General features: G+C 31.9%; 1 protein-coding gene across 3 annotated transcripts in view; it reads left to right on the forward strand.

The window, feature by feature from the left end:
* RPS6KA5 (ribosomal protein S6 kinase A5) overlaps window positions 1-22,348 on the forward strand; it is a 203,126-nt gene extending 180,778 nt beyond the window's left edge. For all 3 annotated transcript variants that reach the window (XM_074289727.1, XM_074289728.1, XM_074289730.1), the window contains 3 exons: window positions 4,771-4,930; window positions 15,356-15,519; window positions 17,831-22,348. In XM_074289727.1, the coding sequence (XP_074145828.1) occupies window positions 4,771-4,930; window positions 15,356-15,519; window positions 17,831-18,067 (561 nt within the window). In that variant the 3' untranslated portion in view covers window positions 18,068-22,348. The remainder of the gene's footprint in view (window positions 1-4,770; window positions 4,931-15,355; window positions 15,520-17,830) is intronic.
* Window positions 22,349-23,951: the final 1,603 nt, after the last annotated feature.

The raw sequence follows: 23,951 nt of genomic DNA on the forward strand, positions 1-23,951 counted from the left end.
ATGAGAGTTATGGAGGAGAATTATGGAATAAAAGAGTCAACAGCTCAGTAAAGGAAGCACCAAAAAATGGAAAAAGATATACAAAAATTCACTGAAGAAAAGAACCTCTTAAAAAGCAGAATTGGACAAATGGAAAAGGAGGTAGGGAAATAAATCTGAGTTATAACTATATGAAAAAATACTTTATTATTAATACTGAGAGAAATTAAAATTAAAAACATTCTAATGTTCTGTCTCACAGCCATCAGATTGGCAAAGTTCACAAAAGTAGATAATGACGGTTATTGGAGGGACTGTGGGAAACTAGATTCATGAATGCACTGTTGGTGTAGCTGTAAATTGACACAACCAAGCAATTTGGAAAATGACCCAAACTCACTAAATTCTGCCAGCTATGCCTCTAGTGGGGCTTTTAGATGTCCATTCCTGTGTCAAATGCACCTGCACATGAGCTACCATGACATGTGGGCTATTGTTTCCTTTTTTTTTCCAAAACATATTTCCATATTTGTCATGTTGTGCAAGAAAAAGAAGACCAAAAGGGAATTAAAAAAATTTTAGAAAGGAAATAAAAAGGCAAAAACATTATTCTTTGCTCCACATTCAGCTTCCATACTTCTCTTTCTGGTTGTGATGGGCATTTCCATCCCAAGTCTATTGGAATTGCCTTGAATCACAGCATTATTGAAAAAAGTTTAAGTCCATCATTACATAATCCTGTTACTGTGTATGTTTTTCTGTTTGTACTCACTTCACTCAGCAGCAGTTCATGTAAGTTTTTCCAGACCTCTCTGAAATCAGCCTACTCAACATTTCTCATAGAATAATAACATCCCATAATATTCATATACCATAATTTGGTATGTGCTCCAGGAATTGATGCAGTTTCCAGTGCTACAAACATTTTTGTGCATATGGGTCCTTTTTTCCTTTTTTACATCTCCTTGAGATTCAGATTCAGTAGTGAGACTGTTAGATCAAAGGGTATGCACAGCTTTATAGCCCTTTAGGCATAGTTTTAAATTGCTCACCAGAAACTGGAAGCTGAGTGTGGATACTTATCAATTGGAGAATGGCTGAATAAGTTATGGTATATGAATATTACTGGTTTATAAGAAATGATTTCAGAGAGGCTTGGAGAGACTTACATGAACTGATGCTGAGTGCAATGAGCAGAACTAGGAGATCATTATACATGGCAACAACAAGAGTATACAATGATCAATTCTGATGGACATGGCTCTCTTCAACAATAAGATGATTCAACCAGTTCCACTTGTTCAGTGATGAAGAGAGCCATCTACACCCAGAGAGAGGCCTGTGAGAACTGAATGTAGATTACAACATAACAGTCTCACTTCTTTTGTTGTTGTTTGTTTGAATTTTATTTTCTTAATCATTTTTCCTTTTTGATCTTATTCTGGGGCAGCTAGGTGGTGCAGTGGATAGAGCACCAGCCTTGAATTCAGGAGGACCCAAGTTCAAATGTGGCCTCAGACACTTAACACTTCCTAGCTGTGTGACCCTGGGCAAGTCACTTAACCCCAGCCTCAGCAAAAAAAATTTAAAAAAATTGATCTAATTTTTCTGGTGCATCAAGATAATTGAATAAATATGTATGCCTGTATTGGCAAACATTAAAAAAATCCAATGATTAAAAAAAATTGCTCTCCAGAATGGTTGGATCATTGCACAAGTCCACTCACAATGTATTAGCACTCCAGTTTTCCCACATTTCCTCTAACATTTATCATTATATTTTCCTGTAATCTCAGCCAGTCTGAGAGGTATGAGGTAGTACCTCAGAGATCTCTTATTTTGTATGTCTTTAAGTAATAGTGATTTAGAGATTTTTTTCATATGACTAGAAATAGCTTTAATTTCTTCACCTGAAAATTGTCTGTTCATATCCTTTGACCATTTATCAATGGAAGATTTGTATTCTTACAAATTTGAGTTAGTTCTCTATATATTTTAGAAATGAGCCCTTTATTAAAAACACTTACTATAAATTTTTTTCTCTGCTTTCTGCTTCCCTTCCAAAGCATTGGCTTTGTTTGTATAAAACCTTTTTAATTTAATGTAGTCAGAATAATTCATGTGGCATTTCATAATGTTTTCTAGTTCTTCTCCCCAGAGCTGACAGGTAGACTATCCTTTGATTAATAGTTTATTTACACCACCACCCATTATGTCTAAATCATGAACCCATTTCGACCTTTTCATGGTATAGGGAGTTAAATGTTGGCCAATGCTTACTTTCTGCCATACTATTTTCCAATTTTCCCAGAAATTTTGGTCTAATAATGAATTATTATCTGAGAAGCTAGAATATTTATCAAACACTAGATGGCTAAAGTCAATGAAGGTAGAATTGTTGTTTTTAATTATATTAGCTCAGCCTACCCATGAGCAATTGATATTTTCCAATTGTTTAGATCTAATTCTATTTGTGTGAAAGGTGTTTTGACTGGTCATGTAATTCTTGGCAAGTAGAGCCCCAAATATTTTATATTGTCTACATTTTTTAAAATGGGATTTTTCTTTCTTTTCTTTGCTGCTGGGCTTTGTTGGCAACATATAGAAATTCTGATGATTTATGTGGGTTTATGTTATATCCTATAACTTTGCTAAAGTTGTTCATTGTTTCAAGTAGTTTGTTAGTTGATTCTTTAAGATTCTGTGACTATACCATCATATATCATTTGCAGAGTTTTTCTAGTACAATGTTGAATAATAGTGGTGATAATGGGCAACCTTGTTTCACCCCTGATCTTAGTAGGAATACTTCAAGGTTATTCTCATCATATATAATACTTACTGATAGTTTTAGATAGAAGCTACTTGTCATTTTAAGGAAAACTCTGTTTATTCTTATGCATTCTAGTGTTTTTATTAGGAATGGGTTTTTGTATTTTGTCAAATGGGCTATTGTTTCCTACAGAGAATGAGTGACTTACAAGTAGTTTTGAATGACAAGAATTTTGAATATGAAGTTTGGATAAGGAAATGAAACAAATGATATTGTCTCTGCTTTTAAGAAGTTTAGAATCCAGTTGGTGAGAAAAGATAAATACACATAAAAAGAGATACAAGACAGTGCTTGTTAAGTGTTTCTCTCATTTCCTTCTCCACCTTTTGAGGGATAAAATCCTTACTAAATGAAGACAAACACAGTATTTTGTGATAGAATGAGCATTGCTTTAAGAAACAAAGGATCTAAGCTTGAATTTCTGCTCTACTAATCACACTGCTTGGGCAGTATCTTATAAATAATAAAAATATATAAATTATTGTATATAATAAATATAAAAAATAATGTTATATAACAATGTATATTATATAATATATGTAACACAATGCATATAATATGTGTGATATAATAGAATCATTATAAATAATAAAATGTGTTTGCTCAATTTGATCAGCTAACTTTCTTAAATGTCTACTATGTGCCAGGAGCCATATTGGCTGGCACTGAGGTCACAAAGACGAAAACATAACAATCTCTACCTTTACAAACTGATATTTTAATGGTTCAGACAACATATACAAATATTAGTAAATATAAAACACAAACAAAACATACAAAATAACCTGGGAGAAAAGTAGCTACAACATACCCAAGGTTGTTTTGAAGCTGAGTCCTGAAGGAAACCAGGCTTTCCAAAAGGTGGAAGTGAAGAAGAAGAATCTGCCAGGCATAGGGGACAGACAGTGAAAAGGCATCAAGGAAAGAGATGGAGGGTGATGTGTGAAGGAACAGCAAGGAGGCCAGTTTGATTTAACAAAGTATATAAAATGAAATCATGTAATGACACAAGAAAATAGTATGAGACTTGGTTATAAAAAGTCTTAAATGCCAAACAGAATTTTTATTTCATCCTAGAATTCATAGGAAGTCACTGGATTTGTTTGAGAGGAGAAGAATGACACGGTCAGATCTATACCATAGGAAAATCACTTTGCTGGCTTTTTGGAGCATTGTGTTAAAAAAAATACTTCTCCAGGGCTCTATTTCTTCATCGGAAAATTAAGGTTTTGAACTAGATCAAAGCTTCTTAAACTGTGTTTATGACCCCAGATGGGATCATATAAGTGAAAGTGGGAGTCATAAAAAATTTGGAAACTATAAAAAGTTTTCTAATGCAACAACCAAAAGTTAATTCAAAATCAAATGCATAACGAATCCAAAGTGTTTTCTGGCAGCCCTCGCCTATATTTCATCACATATATTCACATACCTTCATCACATAATTACATGCACAACATGCACACTTTGCACTGCATGTGAATGAACATTGCCAAAAACACCTCAGCTCAGATTCAAGATGAGATCATGAATAGAAAAAATTTTAAGAAGCCCAGGACTAGATAACTCACAAAGTGCTTTTCTGCTCTGAAAAGTTCTGTCACTTTGTTAACAAGCTATTTCACTTTAAAAAATTTTTTTGACACATTTTATTTTATTTTTCAATAGTGTATATATAAGAATTCAGATATATGATCAAAAACAAGAAAATAGAAAGATAAGCAAAAATTTTGCATAAACAAAACAGCAAAAATCAACCAACCTTTTTCAGTAGGAAGGATGAATCTGTAAATAAACTAATTTGTTAAATGCAGTGATGACATTATTTAATATTTGAATATTAATTTGCATTAATAAAATTGTGATTGTTATCAGTCATATCCTTAAACATTATCAATAGTAACTTTAGAATCATTCTGTAATCTTAATTTAATGTTGCTTTCTTTTTGTCTTAATAGTATACAATGCTGTCAGGACAAGTTCCATTCCAGTCTCATGACAAAAGTTTAACATGTACCAGTGCAGTAGAAATCATGAAAAAAATTAAAAAAGGTGATTTCTCTTTCGAAGGAGAAGCCTGGAAGAATGTATCCCAGGAAGCCAAAGATTTGATTCAAGGTAAGTAGGTTTTGATTTTTTTAATACTTTATTAGAGTAAATGATTATAATTAAGTTACAAGTGCCTGCATATATATATTTTTTTTATTATTTTTTATATATATATTTTTTTTTTTTTTTTTTTTTTTTTTTTTTGGCCAGGAAATCAAGTATACTTTTTCAATTCTCAGACTATTATACACTTAAATTTTAGTGTGTATTCTTAAAAAAGAAATTGTTTTAAAGAAGAGGAACAAACAATTTTTAAAAATCAAATATAATCAAACTCATTAACCCAGCATTGGATCATTTTGAAAAACTAAATTACCTAGATTGGAACTCTCCATTTGATGAGAGTTTTGAGGAAAATTGGAAAGAATTCTGGCAGAAATTACATATGGACATAAAATCATAAAATAAATTTGAAATTCATGTGTGAAATGAATATTAAAATTATACTACAAAAAAAAAGAACCAGGTCAAGTACCTTTCATAGCTATATGACTACATCAATAATTAAGCAAACAAGCAAGGGATAAGAAAATTACAAAATATAAAATAGATAATTTTGTTTATATTAAGTTGGAAATGCTTTTATATAAATAAACCTAATATAATTAGGAAAAGAAAGGAAGAGGTTGACTGAGGGAGAAACCTTTGCAACAAACATAACTGATAAAGGTCTGATGTATAATAAATCAGCTAGCAGAAATACATGAACCAAAAGCTATTTCCTGAATAATAAGTGGTCAAAATATATGAAGAAATCATTCACAGAAAAAAGAATTGCTAACTCTTAACAATCCTCTCAAAGGTATTTCAAATCACTAGTAATAATAGAAATGCAAATCAAAAACAACTTGGAAGTTTCAGGTCACTAGCAGCAAAATGGCAAAGGTGACAAAAGATCAATATAGTCAACGTGGGAGAAGCTGTAGAAAGACCAGCTCTGTGGGGAGAACTATGCATCTCTTTGCCTATTCTGAGAACTCAGTAATTGAATGGCAAAAATAGCAGAATAAAAGGAAGCAGGACCGCCCAGCTTTTCCTCAAAACTACTTGGACAAAAATTGAGAAAGAGCATTAAACTGAATATTAATGTGGAAATCCAAAGAGAAACATCAGGGGACCATTTGCCCAGCAAGATTGAGCCCACTGATAAGAAAGTAGGGTGAATATATAACTCTCCTTATGACCCTGGAGCAGGAACCTGAATTAAGCCAATAGACAAAGGGCTGGACTAATGTTAATATGGTCACTGCCTACTTAGATTCTGAGGTTTGTAGACTTCTGACCCTGGTTTGAATTCAGGCAAAAAACCAAAACAAAACAAAACAAAAACCTAGACTTGCTGCTCTGTTGATGGAGCTTCAGAAGACAGCTAGTTGCAGACCTCATTCCTTATTATGTAGGTAAAAGAGCAACAGAGCTATTAACCAATCCCTCATCCACAGTCTCTGTCTTAGTTACTGGTTTATGGGTTGAATCCTCTCTTGGGATTTTGAATTGCTATTGAGATTAAGGATCAGCCACAGAGCTTTAGGTTATTCACTGTTCCCAAATCCTTTTAATTCTACCTCTTCAGAGTTTTTAGCTTGAGCCCCTTTTAATATCCTCAAAAGCAAGAGGAAGCCAGAAAATACATATTAGGTGTGACCATACAAAAATCCTACATTATCTACAAAAGTGCACAAATTCCCAAATGGGGAAGTAAGGCTGGAAAATAAAGAAAAGTAATAGCAGCAATAAAGAACAATGATGGAGCCAAATATGTCAAAGACACAAACTAAGAAAAAGAGAATTACTCCAGACCTATAAGTAAAGCTTGAAAGAAAAACATTTGGCAAGACTGGAAGGAATGAAGCAAAAAAAAAAAAAAAAAAAAAGACTTTTGGAACTCAAGGTTTTGTAAAGGTAAATGTTGAAAATTATCTTTGCATATATTTTGAAAATAAAAAAAAGTTATTATTTAAAAAATTTTAAAGACTTAAAATTTCTATTATATATATAATGTCCAGGCTAGCTCTCTGGAGGGCCTCAGGATCAGTCAAAGTCAGAATCAGTCAAGGTCCATGGCTTTTAGGAGGAAAATGAAGGAGACAGGCAAACTGCCACTCAGTTCATTAAAGCTGAATCCTGGACTCTCAAGTTTGGAGCCTGAAGTCTTCTCTCCTCAGCGCGCTGAGACAGAGACTCTGACCCTCTCCCTGAGCCCTCCAATCCTTGCCTACAATTATCTCACCAATCATGCAACCAGCAAGCACCAATCATGAGGAGAGCCATCACATTACCATACCATCTAAGTATATGCTTATAGAACCATTATCTCACATAGAGCAGGTAATTCTGAGGTCCTCAACAATTGTAGTTTTACTATCTGTCCTTTTATGTCATTCGGATTTTCATTTAAGAATTTAGATATGCACTATTGATTAGAGAAACTAAATTAAAATTTAATTAATTAATCAAAGTGCTTTGCTGTCTTAGATTAAAATAGACAGTTTTCAGAGTTCTAGCCCTCTACAATTATCAAATGAAAGAGAGCTTTAGAAGAAAACTGAAAAAGAAAAGAAAATTCTTGAGAAAAGCTTTCAAGAAATAATTAACAACAATAAAAGAGAGACAAAATGTTAAGTTAAAATAGGCCAACTGAAGTTAATAACTCCATAAAACATGAAGAAATATTCAAATAAATTCAAAATACTGAAAAATATAGAAAAAAATATAACAAAAACAACTGATCAGAGAGTAAAAAAAAAAAACTAAACATTACTGTATTACTTGTAAGTTATAACGAAAAACAGCCTAGGTTTCATATTTTAAGAAATCACAAATTATTCTAATATCTATAAGAATCAGAAGAATTAACATTGAAATAATCCATCAAGAAACTCCCCAAATGAAAATTCCAAGGAAGGTTCTTTGGGTCAAAAAACAATACACACTCACACACATACATACACATACACACAGCAGCAGCAGAAAGAAAGAATTCAAATGCTGAAGTGTCATAGTCAAGATCACTCATGATTTAGCAGCAATAAATGAATAGAAATGTTGGAATATGATATTCCAAAAGGCAAAAAATATAGTCTGGCAACCAAAAACAGCTAACTCAGCTGAATTAAACATAATCTCTACATGAAATAAAGGGCTTCCAAATATTCTTGATAAAAAAAAGACCAGAAGTGAGTAGTACTTCAAAATACAAACACAGGAGTCAAGAGAAAGTAAAAATAGTATACTTTGATTTGCAGTCAGTCTCTCTAGCTCTTTATCTGCATGTGGATGACATTTTCCGTTCAAAGTTTATTAAAATTGTCTTGGATCACTGTATTGCTGAAAAGAGCCCATCTATCATAGTTGATTATTATACAATCTTGCTGTTACTGTGTACAAGGTTCTCCTAGTTCTTCTCACTTTACTCAGCATCAGTTCATGTAAGCTTTTCTGAAATCAGCCTGCTCATCATTTCTTATAGAAAAATAGTTTTCCATTATATTCATATAGCACAACATATTTGACTATTCTCCAATTGATGGCACAGCCCTTCAATCTCCAATTCCTTGCCATCACAAAAAGAACTTCTTACAAACATTTTTGCAAATGTGGATCCTTTTCCCTTTTTTGTGATCTTTGGGTACTGCTCTGTCAAAGTTTTTATAGCCCTTTGACATAGTTCCAAATTGCCCTTTACAATGGTTGGATCAATTCACAACTCCATCAATAGTATATTAGTGTCCCAGTTTTCTCATGTGCCCTCCAATATATATCATCTTCTTTTCTTATTGTCCTAGCCAATCTGATAATATGAGGAGAGTCTTCAGAGTTGTTTTAATTTATTTAATTTTTATTATAATAATATTTATTGTAATTAATATGTAATAATATAATTATAATAAATGTTAATTTGATTAATTAATTAAATTTTAATTTAGTTTCTCTAATCAATAGTGCATATCTAAATTCTTAAATGAAAAGCCGAATGACTTAAAAGGACAGATAGTAAAACTACAATTGTTGAGGACCTCAGAATAATCTTTCAGATGCAGATAGATTTAACAACAATAAACAAGAAAGAACCAGATCTTAAACTTTATTATAAAGTAGTTTATCATCAAAGCAATCTGATACTGGCCAAGTAGATTAGGCAAAACATATTGTAATAACTGGCTATAGCAACTTAGGGTTGGATAAGTCTGAAGATAGAAGTTTAGGGATTACAAACTCACAATTTGTCCAAAACTTTTAGAAAAACAATATGACAGAATCTAGTTACAGCACAAAAACATCATTTAATAAAATATGGTCAAAATGAGTACAAGAGTTAAACATAAAGAGTGATACCATAAACAAATTAGAGGAGCATATAATAGTTAATCAGAATTGAGAAAGAGCTATCAATCTGTCAATCCTTTCCGTGTCCGGGCCGGGTGAGGTAAAAAAAGAATTTAGGACAAATGAAATAAAGAGCATTACAAAATATAAAATGGATAATTTTGAGTATATATAATTTAAACGATTTTATACAAACAAAATCAGTGCAACCAAAATTAGAAGGAAAACAGAAAACCAGGAGGGGGCAGAGCTTATAGCCCCTTTGATAAAGGCCCCTGAAATATACAGAGAATTGAATGAGATTTACAAGAATTACAAGTCATTCTTCAACTGATTAAAGATCAAAGTATATGACAGTTTTCAGACAAAAAAAAAAAAATCAAAGCTACCTATATAGATATACCTATATATCATCTGGAAGGAAGAAAGCTTCTCTGAGATGGAGGCAAAGAAATGCTGGAACACACTTATGTTTGGGAGAGCTGTTATTTAAATTTCAGTGAGAATATTTATGCCTGGGAAAGGGGCAAATACTGCAAATCAGGGGTTGATTATTGTGTTGAATGACTAGGTTTAAGAAAGTGACGGAAATGTTAATGATGTAGATTAAATCTAAAAAATATTTTAAATCATTTTGATTAGGAAAATTTATTATTGATTAGCAAAATGCAAATTAAAATCAGTCTGAGGTACTATCTCATGCCTATCAGATTGATTAATATGATAGAAAAGAAAAATGATATAATATAAAATAAAACTAGATCTTTCCAAAAAATCAAGATGTATCAGATTGACTAAAATGGCAGGAAAAGATCATGATAAATGTTGAAGATGATGTGGGAAAACTGGAACACTAATTGGAATTGTGATTCAGCCATTCTAGAAAACAGTTTGGACCAAAAGACTATAAAACTGTGCATACTCTTTAGTCCAGCATTGTCTTTGCTAGATCTGTGTCCCAAAGAGTACAAAAAGAGAGAAGGGTATCCATTTGTATAAAAATATTTGTAACAGCTCTTTTTATGGGGGTAAGGAATTGGAAATTGAGTGGATGTTCATCAATTGGGAAATGACTAAATAAGTTATGGTATATGAATGTTATGGAATATTATTTTCTGTAATAAATGATGAACAGGCTGATTTCAGAAAAACCTGAAAAGACTTACATGAAATGAACAGAAGCAGGAGAACATTGTACATAATAATAGCAAGATTATGTGTTCAGGATAGACTTAGCTTTCTTCTCAGCAAAACAGTGATCCAAGACAATTCCAATTCACTTGGGATAGAAAAAAATGACATCATCATCCAAAGAGATAACTATGGAGACTGAATGCTGATTGAAGCACAATATTTTCACCTTTTCTGTGTTTGCTTTTTTTTCCCTAATGGTTTTCTCCTTTTGTTCTGATTTTTCTTTCACAACATTATTGTTATGAAAATATGTTTAAAATAATTATACATGTATAACATGCATAACAGATTGTTTTCTGTCTTAAGGAGGGGAGTAGGAAGGGAGGGAGAAAAGAAATTTTGAAACTCAAAATCATACAAAAATGAATGTTGAAAACTATCTTTACATGTAATTGGAAATACAATACTATTGAATTTTTTTTAAATCAATAATGTCTGCTACCACCACTACTAATCAGTGAAATGTTAGGAATATTTAACATAACAATAAGATAAAAAGAAATTATGGAATTAAGCATAAGCAAAGAAAAATGTCACTTTTTACAGATAAAATTATGATTTACTTAGAACCCTAGAGAATAAAATAAATAAATAAATATTTATTTATTTATTTTATATCTATATCTATATCTATATCTATCTATCTATATATATATATATATATATATATGATGAGGTTTAGGATTGGGGTACCTAAATGAAATTAGGGTTTAATTGAGGTCTAGTGGCATGTTCAGTGTACAGGGAGTCAAATGAAGCTCCCCTGCAGCCCCTTTAGATTCGGCATAAGGATACAGAGTTAAATGAGGTCTAGTGGCAGTGCAAGAGTCCCCTGTAAAGAATTTACAGACCCGAAAATCTAGATTGATAAAAGAGGTTTATTATGGGGTTTGGAAGTAAAATTAAAGTCTACTTAGTAAAAAGTGAAGGTAGAGATAAAAGGGCACCGGAAATAGGATTCCAGTGGACAGAGAATCTTTGATGCCAGGCATGGTGCTGGCATGTTTAGATTCTCTGCAAAGAGAAGACTCCAGCTTGACTCTTTTATAATGAGAGATTTAGCTAAAGGGACCTGTGGGTGAGGTCCCAAGTTGGATTCTCAGCTGGGTTTCAGTGAGGTCAGGAATTTGCTTGGTGGGGGTTGGGAAACCTGAGCAGATCATTAGAATGGGGGCTGGGACAGCCCAAGTTGGCTCAGATCCAGTGGGGGTTGTGAGAGCCAGGATATCTCCTATTGGAATTCAGAGGGGTGCTTTTGACCAGGATTTGTTAATCAAAGGTCCTAGCTTCTTGAATTGATCAACTAGGAGGGGCTGGAAATCAGAAAGGGATAAATCAATCTGAAAGGACTAGTCTTAAAGGGAGCACAACCCACATCATACATGCATATATTATTTGTCATATATATAAAGAGAGAAACAATAACTTGAGCAAAGTTTGAGGATATAAAATAAATCCACATAAATCACCAGCATTTTGTATCTTACTAAGAAAACCCATCAGAAAGAGCTAGTTTAAAAAAAAATCCCTTTTAAAGTAACTACCAAAAAAAATAAGTAGGGATGCTACCTAACAAGTTAGACAGGAATTGTATGACTACAGCTACAATTTTTAAAAATTTTTATTTCATTTTACTTTGTTTTTCTTTTAACAAGCACTTATATTCTTGCCTTTTTTACTTCTACCCATCCTTGGGGGAAAAAAATAAATGAAAACAAAACCTTATAGATAATAAGCAAAACAAATTACCACAACAGTGATATTCAAAAAATGTATGTCTCATTCTGCATGTTGAATCCTGCATTTCTGTCAGGAAATATGTAGAATGCTTCATCAGTGGTCCTTTATAATTGCACTTTTCATGGTTAAGTTTTTCAGAGTTGTTTTAAAAAATGCCTCATATGTAAATAAACACCTAAATAATTTGATATATATTAATTGGTCATGAATAAGTTGAATCAGTATAAATAAAATACTAACTAAATGAATTTACCTATTCAGTGCTAGACTAATCAGGCTATCAAAAGATTTCTTTATAGAACAATAAAAAGTAATGAAATACATCTGAAGGAACAAAAGATAATGAATCTCAAGTGAAAATTATTTTTTACATTGGGTCAGAAAAACCTTATAAAAACCATGTCCCAAATTATACAAAGCCATAATGAAAACTGTTTGGCATTGGTTAAGAAATGGATGAATCAATGGAGCACACTAACAAACAACACATAAAAGCAAATGAGCATGTTAGCCTAGGATTTGACAAATCCAAAGACTCCCCTCTTGCTAGAATAAAGACTGATTACTTGTTAAAAATCTCTGGAAAAAATAGAAATCATTCTGGTAGAAATTAGATTTAGACCAATACCTCAAAACCATCTAAGAAGACACATACCAAATGGATATATGACATAGATATTAAATGATGACATCATAAACAAATTAAGAAAGCAAGGAAGAAATCATGCCTGTGAATAGGGGAAGAGTGCCTCTATTGATTCAATGGCTAGAGAGAAGATAAAATGAGCAGTTTTAATTAGTTTAAATAATTTTGAATTAAGTGCAAAAAAATTTAGCAGATTTCTCAGGTAAAAGTCTCATTTTCAAGATATATAAGTGAAACAGGAGGGAAACTGTTCCCTCTACTTAAGTTGTATTCCCTTTAAGAAACTATATTTCCTTTTGAGTGATCCCTTTGGAGGCTCAGCCCCTCCTGCAAAAGGCATATCCCCCCCCCAGATAAGTTATCTTTCTGGGATGCCAGGGTCTTTGATTCAATTAGAAATCCTGGTCAAAAAGCATCCCTTTTGAAGTGTTGTTAATTCTAGTAGGGGATCTGGGCTGAAAACTGATAACAATCTAAGCCTGGGAACCTCAGCTTCTGAAGCCCCAAGACTCCTTAAAAAGGGTAGTATCTGGGCTAGATCCTTGCAGATGGCCCTAGGTAGTTTGCTCAGCTGCTAGGACCCTTCTGCCCACTGAGGAACCATTCTTAGCACCAAATTCCATTTCCCTAATAGGTCTTTGCTACTATAAAAGTCAGTCCCTTAGCAAACTGACTTCTATACAACAATAAATTTTCATTTTGCAATTAATAATTTGGGAATAAGTGAATTCTTTCACTTTTAAACCTGTGGCCAATTAAATTAATTTTAAATTTTAAAAATTAAATCCCAATGGGGATTTTTAACAACTTTTTTTTCTTTGCTTCCTTGTAGGTTTCCTTTTATTCTCTTCTGTACACTTTTAAAAATTATTATTATAGCTTTTTATTTATAAAATATATGCATGGGTAATTTTACAGCACTGACAATTGACAAGCCTTTTGTTTCAAATTTCCTCTCCTTCCCCCCACCCCTCTCCCCCAGATGGCAGGTTGACCAATACATGTTACATATGTTAAGGTATAAATTAAATACAATACAATATATGTATACATGTCCAAACAGTTATTTTGCTGTACAAAAAGAATCGGACTTTCAAATAGTGTATAATTAGCCTGTGAAGGAAATCAAAAATGCAGGCGGACAAAAATAGAGGGATTGGGAATTCTATGTAGTGGTTCTTAGTCATCCCCCAGAGTTCTTTCGCTGAGTGTAGCTGGTTCAATTCATTACTGCTCTATTCAAACTGATTTGGTTCATCTCATTGTTGGAGAGGGCCACATCCATCAGAATTGATCATCATATAGTATTGTTGCTGAAGTATATAATGATCTCCTGGTCCTGCTCATTTCACTCAGCATCATTTCATGTAAATCTCTCCAGGCCTTTCTGAAATCATCCTGCTGGTCACTTCTTACAGAACAATACTATTCCATAACATTCATATACCACAATTTATTCAGCCCTTCTCCAATTGCTCAGGGCATCCACGTAGCCACATTCTGGCTACTACAAAGAGGGCTGCCACAAACATTCTTGCACATACAGGTCTCTTTCCCTTCTTTAAGATCTCTTTGGAATATAAGCCCAGTAGTAACACTGCTGGGTCAGTTTGATAACTTTTTGAGCATAGTTCCAAATCATTCTCCAAAATGGCTGGATGTATTCACAATTCCACCAACAATGTATCAGTGTCCCTGGTTTCCCACATCCCCTCCAACATTCTGCATTATCTTTCCCTGTCATTCTAGCCAATCTGATAGGTGTGTAGTGGTACCTCAGAGTTGTCTTAGTTTATATTTCTCTGACTAATAATGACTTGGAGCATCTTTTCATATGGCTAGAAATAGTTTCAATGTCTTTGTCTGAGAATTGTCTGTTTAACAACTTTCTTATTGCCACAAACCTCATGACCACCAGGAATTGAGGGCATTCAAAGCGCATCATAAGGAACTCAAATTTATGAGTAAAAGATTTTCTTTCCCCTGTTAATAAATGATCAAAATGCATGAATAGGAAATTAAAGGAATTGGTAGTTGATTGATTTTGCTAAATTGCTTTTTTCTGCATATATTCAGAAATGATAGTGATTCAGAAAGTGATAATAGACTAAAAGATATTGTTTAAAATTGTTTTAGTGATTTTACAATAGTTGAAAATGCATTTAGTCTTTCTGCATTTTCCTGCCCAACAATTTAATATCACCATTTAGTGTTCTAAGAAGGATTAATTTCCAATGAAATGTGATGTTTCAGATTTGAAGATTTATAGACCTCCTCATGTTACATATCTTTCAGATTTATGTTTATTCTTAATATTTACAAATTTCAAATATTTTAGGTGTCTTCTTTAACACTAAGTATTTGAACTTTTTGTTTTGTCTTATCAGTCTACTAGACTTAGTTCCTTGAAGACAGAACTTATGCTTTATTTAACTTTACATTTACAGCATTGAGTACAATACCTTGCACAAAGTCATATTCTTTGTTGAATTGTATACAAATAAAAATACCTTATATATTTCTATCAGGGCTTCTTACAGTGGATCCCAATAAAAGACTTAAAATGTCTGGCTTGAGGTACAATGAATGGCTTCAGGATGGCAGTCAGCTATCTTCAAATCCTTTGATGACTCCAGATATACTAGGATCTTCAGGAGCTGCTGTGCATACCTGTGTAAAAGCAACCTTTCATGTAAGAGCAAATATGCTTTGGAAATACACTAAAATTTGGAATAAGATTATAAATTGATTTTACTTTTAATGTTATCAATGGAATTCTCTTATAAATGCAGTTTTAGAAAGTATATGCCCTATTTTTAAATTATTGGACTTAAAATAACAGCTAAAATCAGTGTGGTAGCTTTAATATATGCTAACATATATAGAAAATAACATGTTTAATAGGTTGGTTTCTCTCCTGGTTCCATATAACTCTTTATTTGAACATCAAAAGAAATTTCAAAAATTGTAAAAGTTGGATGTTTTACTTAATAGTTCCATAATCTTAAGTAGCAGATTTAAATTGTTTGTATTACTTGCCATAATGGAAAAAAATTCCATGTTGTTTCCTTAAAAAAACAAACATTTCATGTGAAACCACAAAATCTATACTAAAATAAAACCATTCTTTCATCAGTATTTATTATGTATGTAACATTCTACATAATTCCAACATGAATACAAAGTAAGTAGATCTAGCTAGTTTGCTGCCCAGTTGAGAAAATAAGATAGCTTTATTTGTGAGAGAGAGAGAGAGAGAGAGAGTGTGTGTGTGTGTGTGTGTGTGGTGTGTGTGTGTGTGTGTGTGTGTGTGTGTGTGTGTGTGCTGTAGATGGTACCATGGATCCAATGGTGGATCTGGAACCAGGAAGGCCTGAATTCACAATGTACATTCACAACTGTATGACTTAACTTTCTGTTTGCTTCAGTTTGCTCATCAGTAAATTGAAGATAGGAATATCACCTCTTCCAGAGGGTTGTTGTGAGAATTAGATAAGATAGTATTTAAAAAGCATTTATTACAATGTCAGGCATATAGTAAATGCTATGTAATTAGCTGTCTTTATGTTGTTTTTATTAGTGAAGGAACTGGATAAATTTTAAACCTAACATAAAGTGCATGTTATTATATTAACTGATTATATACAAAAGTGCTGAGCAAATCTTAGTAATTCAGGAAAAGTCGCTTTTGTGGGAAATAGTCAAGAGCTAAAAAATAGAATCTAAAAGATTCTCTAAGAAATGAGGAGGTCATTGTTTTCTACAAGACTGAAGAGAAGAATAAGAGAATAAAAGTCAGCATAGAGCTATGTGTGTTGAAAAAAAGAGAAATGCTACTAGGAGAGCTTTTTGTAGGTAACCTAGATCTTCTAATGATGTACAGGATTCATAGACTTCATAGCTATAGAATAGGGATGGGGATAAAAGGATAGGTAGGTGTGACAGTGATTAGAGTGCTGGCCCTCAGACATTGATTAGCTGGGTGACCCTGGACAAGTCACTTAACCCTGTTTGTCTCACTTTCCTCATCTGTAAAATGGACTGGAGAAGGAAATGGCAAACGAATATTTCTGCCAAAAAAAACTTCAACTAGAATCATAGAATCATACATGACTGAAAATGACTGAACAAAAAAAGCAGGGACTGGTGAAGTAAGGAGAGTATTTTCAAGATACTCATGATGAGGGATTTACCAAGGAATCAAAAAGGGACTTGTTGTAGTAACCAGGAATAAGTATTGGGCACAAAGTACTAAACAGCCATTTAAATTAAATCGAACTACAATGAATCATAGCTACTCAGTTTGGGTACTTGGTGATAAAAATTTCAAAGACCAAACTTAGTGCCAGTAAAATGATGGTGTTCTAAATTGTGAGCATTCCTCAGATATTTCTAGTTAACTAACAGTTTGCTAAACTGAGTCTGATTGATTTCTTCTGGGATTAAATGGAATCATTGGCCCACACTTAGCATTTGAAAGGGGGCAAGTTTTTTATGCTGCATACATTTTAGACGTATTACTCGAACGACCTACTTTATCATCCTAAATAATATGGAAGTGGTGATTTAAAGAGGCTTCTCCCTAACAAAATAGGCAGGAGGATTATTGTTGTTCTGTCATTTCCAACTCTTTATAACCCCATCTGGGATATTGTTGGCAGAGATACTGGAGGAGTTTTTTCTGTGTTATTTAATTATTTCAAATATGTCTGACTTTTTGAGGCCCTGTTTGGGGTTTTCTTGGAAGAGATACTGGCATGGTTTGCCATTTCCTTTTCCACTCATTTTTGGCTGAAGAATGTGACTTGCCTAGGGTCACCTAGCTCATAAGTGTCTGAGGCCAGATATGAACTCTGGTCTTCCTGACTCTGGGCCCATCACCCAGTCAGGTAGGAAGGAATGCCAAAATATTGGTTCTTATTACAGGAAGTCAGGACTTATTGGTGGAATTTAAAATATGAATATTTTCTTACTCTAACATAGATCACTTTTATTCCTAATAGGCCTTTAACAAGTATAAGAGGGAGGGATTTTGCCTTCAGAATGTTGATAAGGCTCCTCTTGCAAAGAGAAGGAAAATGAAGAAAACTAGCACAAGTACGGAGACCCGCAGCAGTTCAAGTGAAAGTTCTCACTCTTCTTCCTCTCATTCTCATGGTAAAACAACACCGACAAAGACACTACAGCCAAGTAATCCTGATAGCAATAATCCAGAAACCATCTTCCAGTTCTCTGATTGAAGATTAACAGTGGTGGGAATGGAATTGGTGATATACTGCACCTGTACTTCCCTTAGCTTAAAACTGAGAGTTGTCTATTGATTTAAAAAAATATCTGCCATCTCATCTTACTCTCATTTAAATTTTGCCTTTTAATGGATTTCTTTTAAATAACCTATTTGGTTTGTCCTTGTCCAGTTATTCTGGACACAGTTTATTACTGTGAATAGAGTTAGTGTTAACACTGTTTGAAAATCAAGAATAATCTCAACAGTACTTTTCTTGAAAGAGCAAAACTTTCAGTAAATTTAATTGGAGGTTTTCCCTAACTGGTTAGCTGTGAGCTGCTTATAAAATATGTCTTCAGTTTTTTTAGATGACTGCTAACAGACATTGGCCTGTGCTAAGATGACCATTTGTTTTCACTTGGATGGCATGGAGTATAAAAGAAAACTTTGCAACCTTTGCTCAATGACTTACCAGTGAGGATGTTTGATTTTTCATAAGGATTTTGTGATGCATCTAATGTATTAAATACATTTGTTTCTTGAGGGAAGGTTTTAACTTACTGTTTCTAATTAACAGTTACAGATAATAACATATAAATGTAAATCTTTTTCTAAAAAGGATTCAAAAATATAAGATCCCTTGGTATGTATTTGGAATCCTTATGAAATGCATGTTAATCTGTGTACATTTTTAATTACACACTGCTCTTTCCTAGCAATTTGTTTTAATGGTTATTGAAAAACATTAGGGTACATTTATCTCTTTTCTAAGTCATATTGCACTTTATGAAGGAGTGTTACAAAAGGAAGCAAGCTGTTTTATAAAGTGCACAGCTTATAGCACATGTACTGTATTTTAATCATTTTTTCCATTATCTACTTTAAATTACTCCTCATATCTCTTTTCTACTTTGGATGCAACAAATAGAATAGGCCTGGCTATATGGTTAAATCGTAAGCCACTTATGCACTGATGTGAGGATAAACTAAAGGGAAATTTTACTAAACACTGTGCTTCATAACTGTACACTGTGTTGTGCTACAGGGAGGGATTTCCTCCTGTGGTAGTTTATTATGTATATAATTATTTTAGCATCATAGATGTGATTTGTTTTGAAACATTTCAATTGTTAACTTTTAAATATGAAAAACATTTTATAAACTTATGCAGAGCACTTTTAATTGCTCAAGTTCTGAACTCATATGGAAATCTTAAGTGCTAATTCTTTGTCTAAGAAGTTTCATTAAGAGCTTGCTGCATTTTAAAGTAAATAAATCCATTCCCTATGCAAAAAACCAAACACACACAAAAAGGTTATACGAATTGTAGCTAGATTTTATTTCATAGAAATCACAGGGAGTTGCAAGGACTCTAAAAATCAAAATTAGCCATGTTTACAGGAATTATACGTAACAAAGCCAGGGCTAACATTTGTTTTGTGGTTTTTAATCAGTGATAACCTTTTGAGTATTTGGGAAAGGATTTGGGCATGAACTTACTTTATTTATTATTTTTTAATAATAACATCAAAGATAATAGCAGCATTAACTTTAGCCTGATGTGAATACTGAAATATTGCACTGTTTATGTAGTAATATATTTAATATTAAATCAATATGTAATTGATGTCACTGGGAATTAAATGGCCAATATTGATATTTTCAAAATATTGACATAAATTTTATTCACATTTTCTTCTTAATGATTATTAAGAGTAATTTTTTCTATTTTTGGAAGAGCCCAATGGTTTCATAATTCTTATCGAGTCAGAGACTGTTATTTGTGCATTAGGTATTTAAGGTAATGATGAGAAAATCTAGAATGAGTTACTACAATCTTCAAACAGTTCATAAAATATGCAAATGAAACATAACTTTTTAATATTAATTAAAATTTCCATTAATAGCAAATGTTATTCTATAAGTAAGTTTTTAGTAAATAATGCAATTGTTGTACAGACTTAAAAGAATTTTCTTATATAAGGGAAATGATTAAGAAAAATTTTCAAACAATATGCTATTGGTGGTATGATTATGCTAGCTTAAAGTGAACATTTTGATAGATGTAATTTTCATTTCTTCTTTCCCCTGATTTCCTCTGATGGAAAAGCTTATAAGAGATAAAATAAGAAAAAAAAGGCAGAATTAATGAGGAATAAAAGGTTATGTTAAACCACAAACTAAGAAACCATCTCTTAATCAAGAATTAACTCTGAGAAAGCTTCAAATTAAGTCCATAGTGATGCTCCCTTTTTCATAATTATAAATGCCAAAAGGTCACTATTTAACATGTTATGTTTTTATAATTAACACCATTTCAATTTGGATTCAGACTGTTTTATAATGTACAATAAATTACATTTTGAAATTAATGCTTTCAGGTTACTGAAGTAGAAAAAATTTTATGCATGCAAAATGTTAAAATGAAGTGACTGTTGTCTTTATCAATAGATAATGAAAATACATATGACCCAAAAGAAATATATGAATACTTTTATACCATTAGTGTACCACACTATAACTCCACCCAAATCCACTACTGCCACCTCCCACAGCATTTTTACTGTATGAATGTGCTTGTTTAGGGGATATGTGACTTGGCCCATTCTGTAAGTTCTAGTTAATGAGGTTCTGTTTTCTTTTGAATCTTAATGCCAGTGATTGAGATATGAATAAAAAATGATACTAAAGGAAAAAACTAAGAAAGGAAAGATTGTTTTTTTAGCTTTCTAGAAATTATGATTCTTCAGAGTCCATCTTTATCCATAAGATGAGATCCTTTTTGGTGAGTAAATACATACATACATACATATATATGATATTCTGAAATGCATTAACTCCCTAGGTTATCTAAGAAATATGGGTCATATCTCTGAGAGAGTAAGTTAGTAAATTATGTACTTATTTTCCTGAAACAGTTAATGCACATCCCAATATGCCTGTCTTGAATTCCAGTATTAGTTGTATTTCCACTTGAAATTAGTCTTAATTTTAATATTCTTGATGTTTCTAAAATGATTACATAATGAATGCATTTTAACTGTATGAGAAATTATTTTAAAAGACTAGTAGAATTGCAATAACTTTTTATTTATAAAAGAATTATAAAATCTATTTTGAATGCCACATTATTTTTTAAGATATTCTCAGATATTATTTTATGAGAACATAACTTTGATTTAATATATTCTTGTTCACTTCTTTCAGTTAGCTATTTTAGACATTCACTAGGAAACAGGTTTTTATTGGGAGACTTTCTAATTTATTGTTCATTTCTATTATCCAGATATATTTTTCAGTATAGTCTTCTCTTGACTGGAAATAAGAGAAGAGGTTTATTTATGTAATCCAAATTCCTAATAATCACTAATTCCTGAACAGCTAAAATTATTTATGGCAAGCCACTTAAATTACGGCAAAAATAATCGTAGATTAATTCTGTTATAGTGTTATCAAATATTTTTTCATTTAAAATTTTTTTTATAAATTTGGAAATGTTATGTTTCTAAATCAAATATTTCCTTGTGATAATTAAACATATCCTTCACATGTATGTCTTATACTTTAGGGAAACAACTTTTTTAAAAAATTAATATAGCAGAAAGTTATTGAATCAAAAATTTTAAGAGGAAGCAATTTTTAAATTGCTACAGCTCATAGAATGGAAAAATTAACAGAGAAAGAAATATTTATTAAATATGATACTGTAAATATTCTTAACCCAAAGAAAAAAGTCTTTGCAACTATCTTGTAAGTTTTATTCAGCTATTCATTTTCCTAATCAAGTTCACCTCAAAATATGACATTTTTGAAGAAACAAAGGATATGTCCCCCAAAAGATGGTTTCCTTAAAAAGTAATTTTAGATATGGATTTCAAGGAGAAAGGAACAACTTTTTCATAAGAGCAGTTCACAAGCCTAATTTCAATCATGATCTGTAATGTTTTTCTTTTGAACTAGAGCAGGTGATTCCTTCTGACCTATTTTCTTCTTTTCATTTCTTTGCTCCCAGTTGTATTTTTAGCGAGGTGCTTGCCATTGCAGTTTATTTCCTTGTCTAAAGTTGTTTGTCTATACTGTTTGATGAATCTTTTAGAAATTGGCCGGCTCCCATTGTATTGTATATTGCTTCTGTTGGACTTGAGGTGAACATATTTTTGAACCAAAAACTTAAGTCATGTTGAGAGGTATAATAATCCTTTCAAAAATCTGTTTTTTAAAAGCACACTTTTCCCCTTAAATTTGATACTGTTCCAAAAAAAAAAAAAAAATGGGATGTGTGGAAAGACCATAATATGTACAGTTAATAAAGCTATTTCCGAAACCCTTCACTTCTTCCTCCCTGTGCAAAGTTGAAGATATTAACAAAAAAGTTGATCCCTGTGATTTTGCTTTCCATTTTTCATGACAATATATGTAAGAATCCAGATTAGTATGTGAAAGCAACATGTGTTTAAAAAGGAAGGCTCTTACTACTAAAAATTGAACATTTCTGGTTTGTCATAACTGAAAAAAAAGTTTGAACATGTTGATGGAGTGCTTATTTTTTTAAAGTGATTGACTTGGTATAGAGTAGGTCAAATGTGTTTAATTTATTTCTACATGTCTAGACACTGTGGCAATAGTATTTTACATTTTGTTAATTTTCTTGTTATTAAGGCTCCTTTCTGTGCATTGTATTTGATTTTTACAAAGTCTGCCACCTCACCAAATATCAATTTTCTTTTTAGATCACTTCCTAAAGTTATTGAGTTTTCTTTTTTTAAATTCACATTCATTTTTAATTCATCTTAGATTTAGCTCCAAAATGTATATTGAATTGCATGATTGAAGAAGTAAAAATTGATTTTCATAAATAATATCCGAGTTCTTAATTTTTCACAATAAGAAGTTGAACATCTTTGTTTGCTGCAAAGATATTGTCTCAATTTTTCCCGAAAAATAGATGTTGCTTTGTAGTATTATTTATCATAGTTTTTTTTAAATACTCCATAAAGCTTTAATAAACCATTTTCTCCAAAGATTTTTAAGCGATCTGTTTCATAATTATTTTTTATCCCACTAAGGAATACTTGGGTACTTTTGACATTTCTGACTACGTTTTATTTCAAGGCAAAAGATTAGTTTAGTAATAATTTAGATTTTTAGTGGCTAATTGTGTGATGCTTTTATCATTGTTGCTGTTATTATTGTAACTTGTGACATTTTAACTTTTTAAAATAATAACATAAATTTTGGATTTTGAAAATAGACATTTCCCCTATTCTGATACTTTGATATTCATGATTGTTCAGGTTCCACAGTGCATCTGGATAGATTATTTTTACATGTATCATAAACAAAAAATAAAGTGAAATTAAAATTAAAGTGTAGAATAGTTTTGTTTTGATAAATAAGCAGAGAAATATATATATGTATATAGGTGCTACTTTGTTGAAAAGATGTTTTTGTTGCAAATTTAGTAAGTCTTTTTTTCTTAAAATATTGCTTATTCTGTGAATTTAAGGGGGGAAAAAGGTATAATAGAAAACCAAATGAGAAAAACATAGAATTTTAATTTGATAAAACGAGTGCCTTTAAATGTCTATTTAAAGCTCTATATTTTCTTAATCATTGCTTTTTAAAATTAATTTTAAAAGAATACATTTTAAATTACTATAATTTTATTCTATATAACTATGTAAATTCTCCCACAACCTTAACAAATGATGAGAATGTGATTTTAAGTAAACTTTTCCATTCCTTATGTCTTAGCAAGACATAAAAAGAAATGGTTGAATGAAAGAATTTTTGTGCCTCTTAGAACACATTGATAATTAAGAATAAACATATCCATTGTCATTTTTTAAAACCACATTTGTTAGTTGATTTTTTCAAATTTATGAGTGCATTTTCTC

The sequence above is a fragment of the Sminthopsis crassicaudata genome, chromosome 2 (assembly GCF_048593235.1).
Source record: "Sminthopsis crassicaudata isolate SCR6 chromosome 2, ASM4859323v1, whole genome shotgun sequence".
In the NCBI taxonomy this organism is placed as follows: Eukaryota; Metazoa; Chordata; class Mammalia; order Dasyuromorphia; family Dasyuridae; genus Sminthopsis; species Sminthopsis crassicaudata.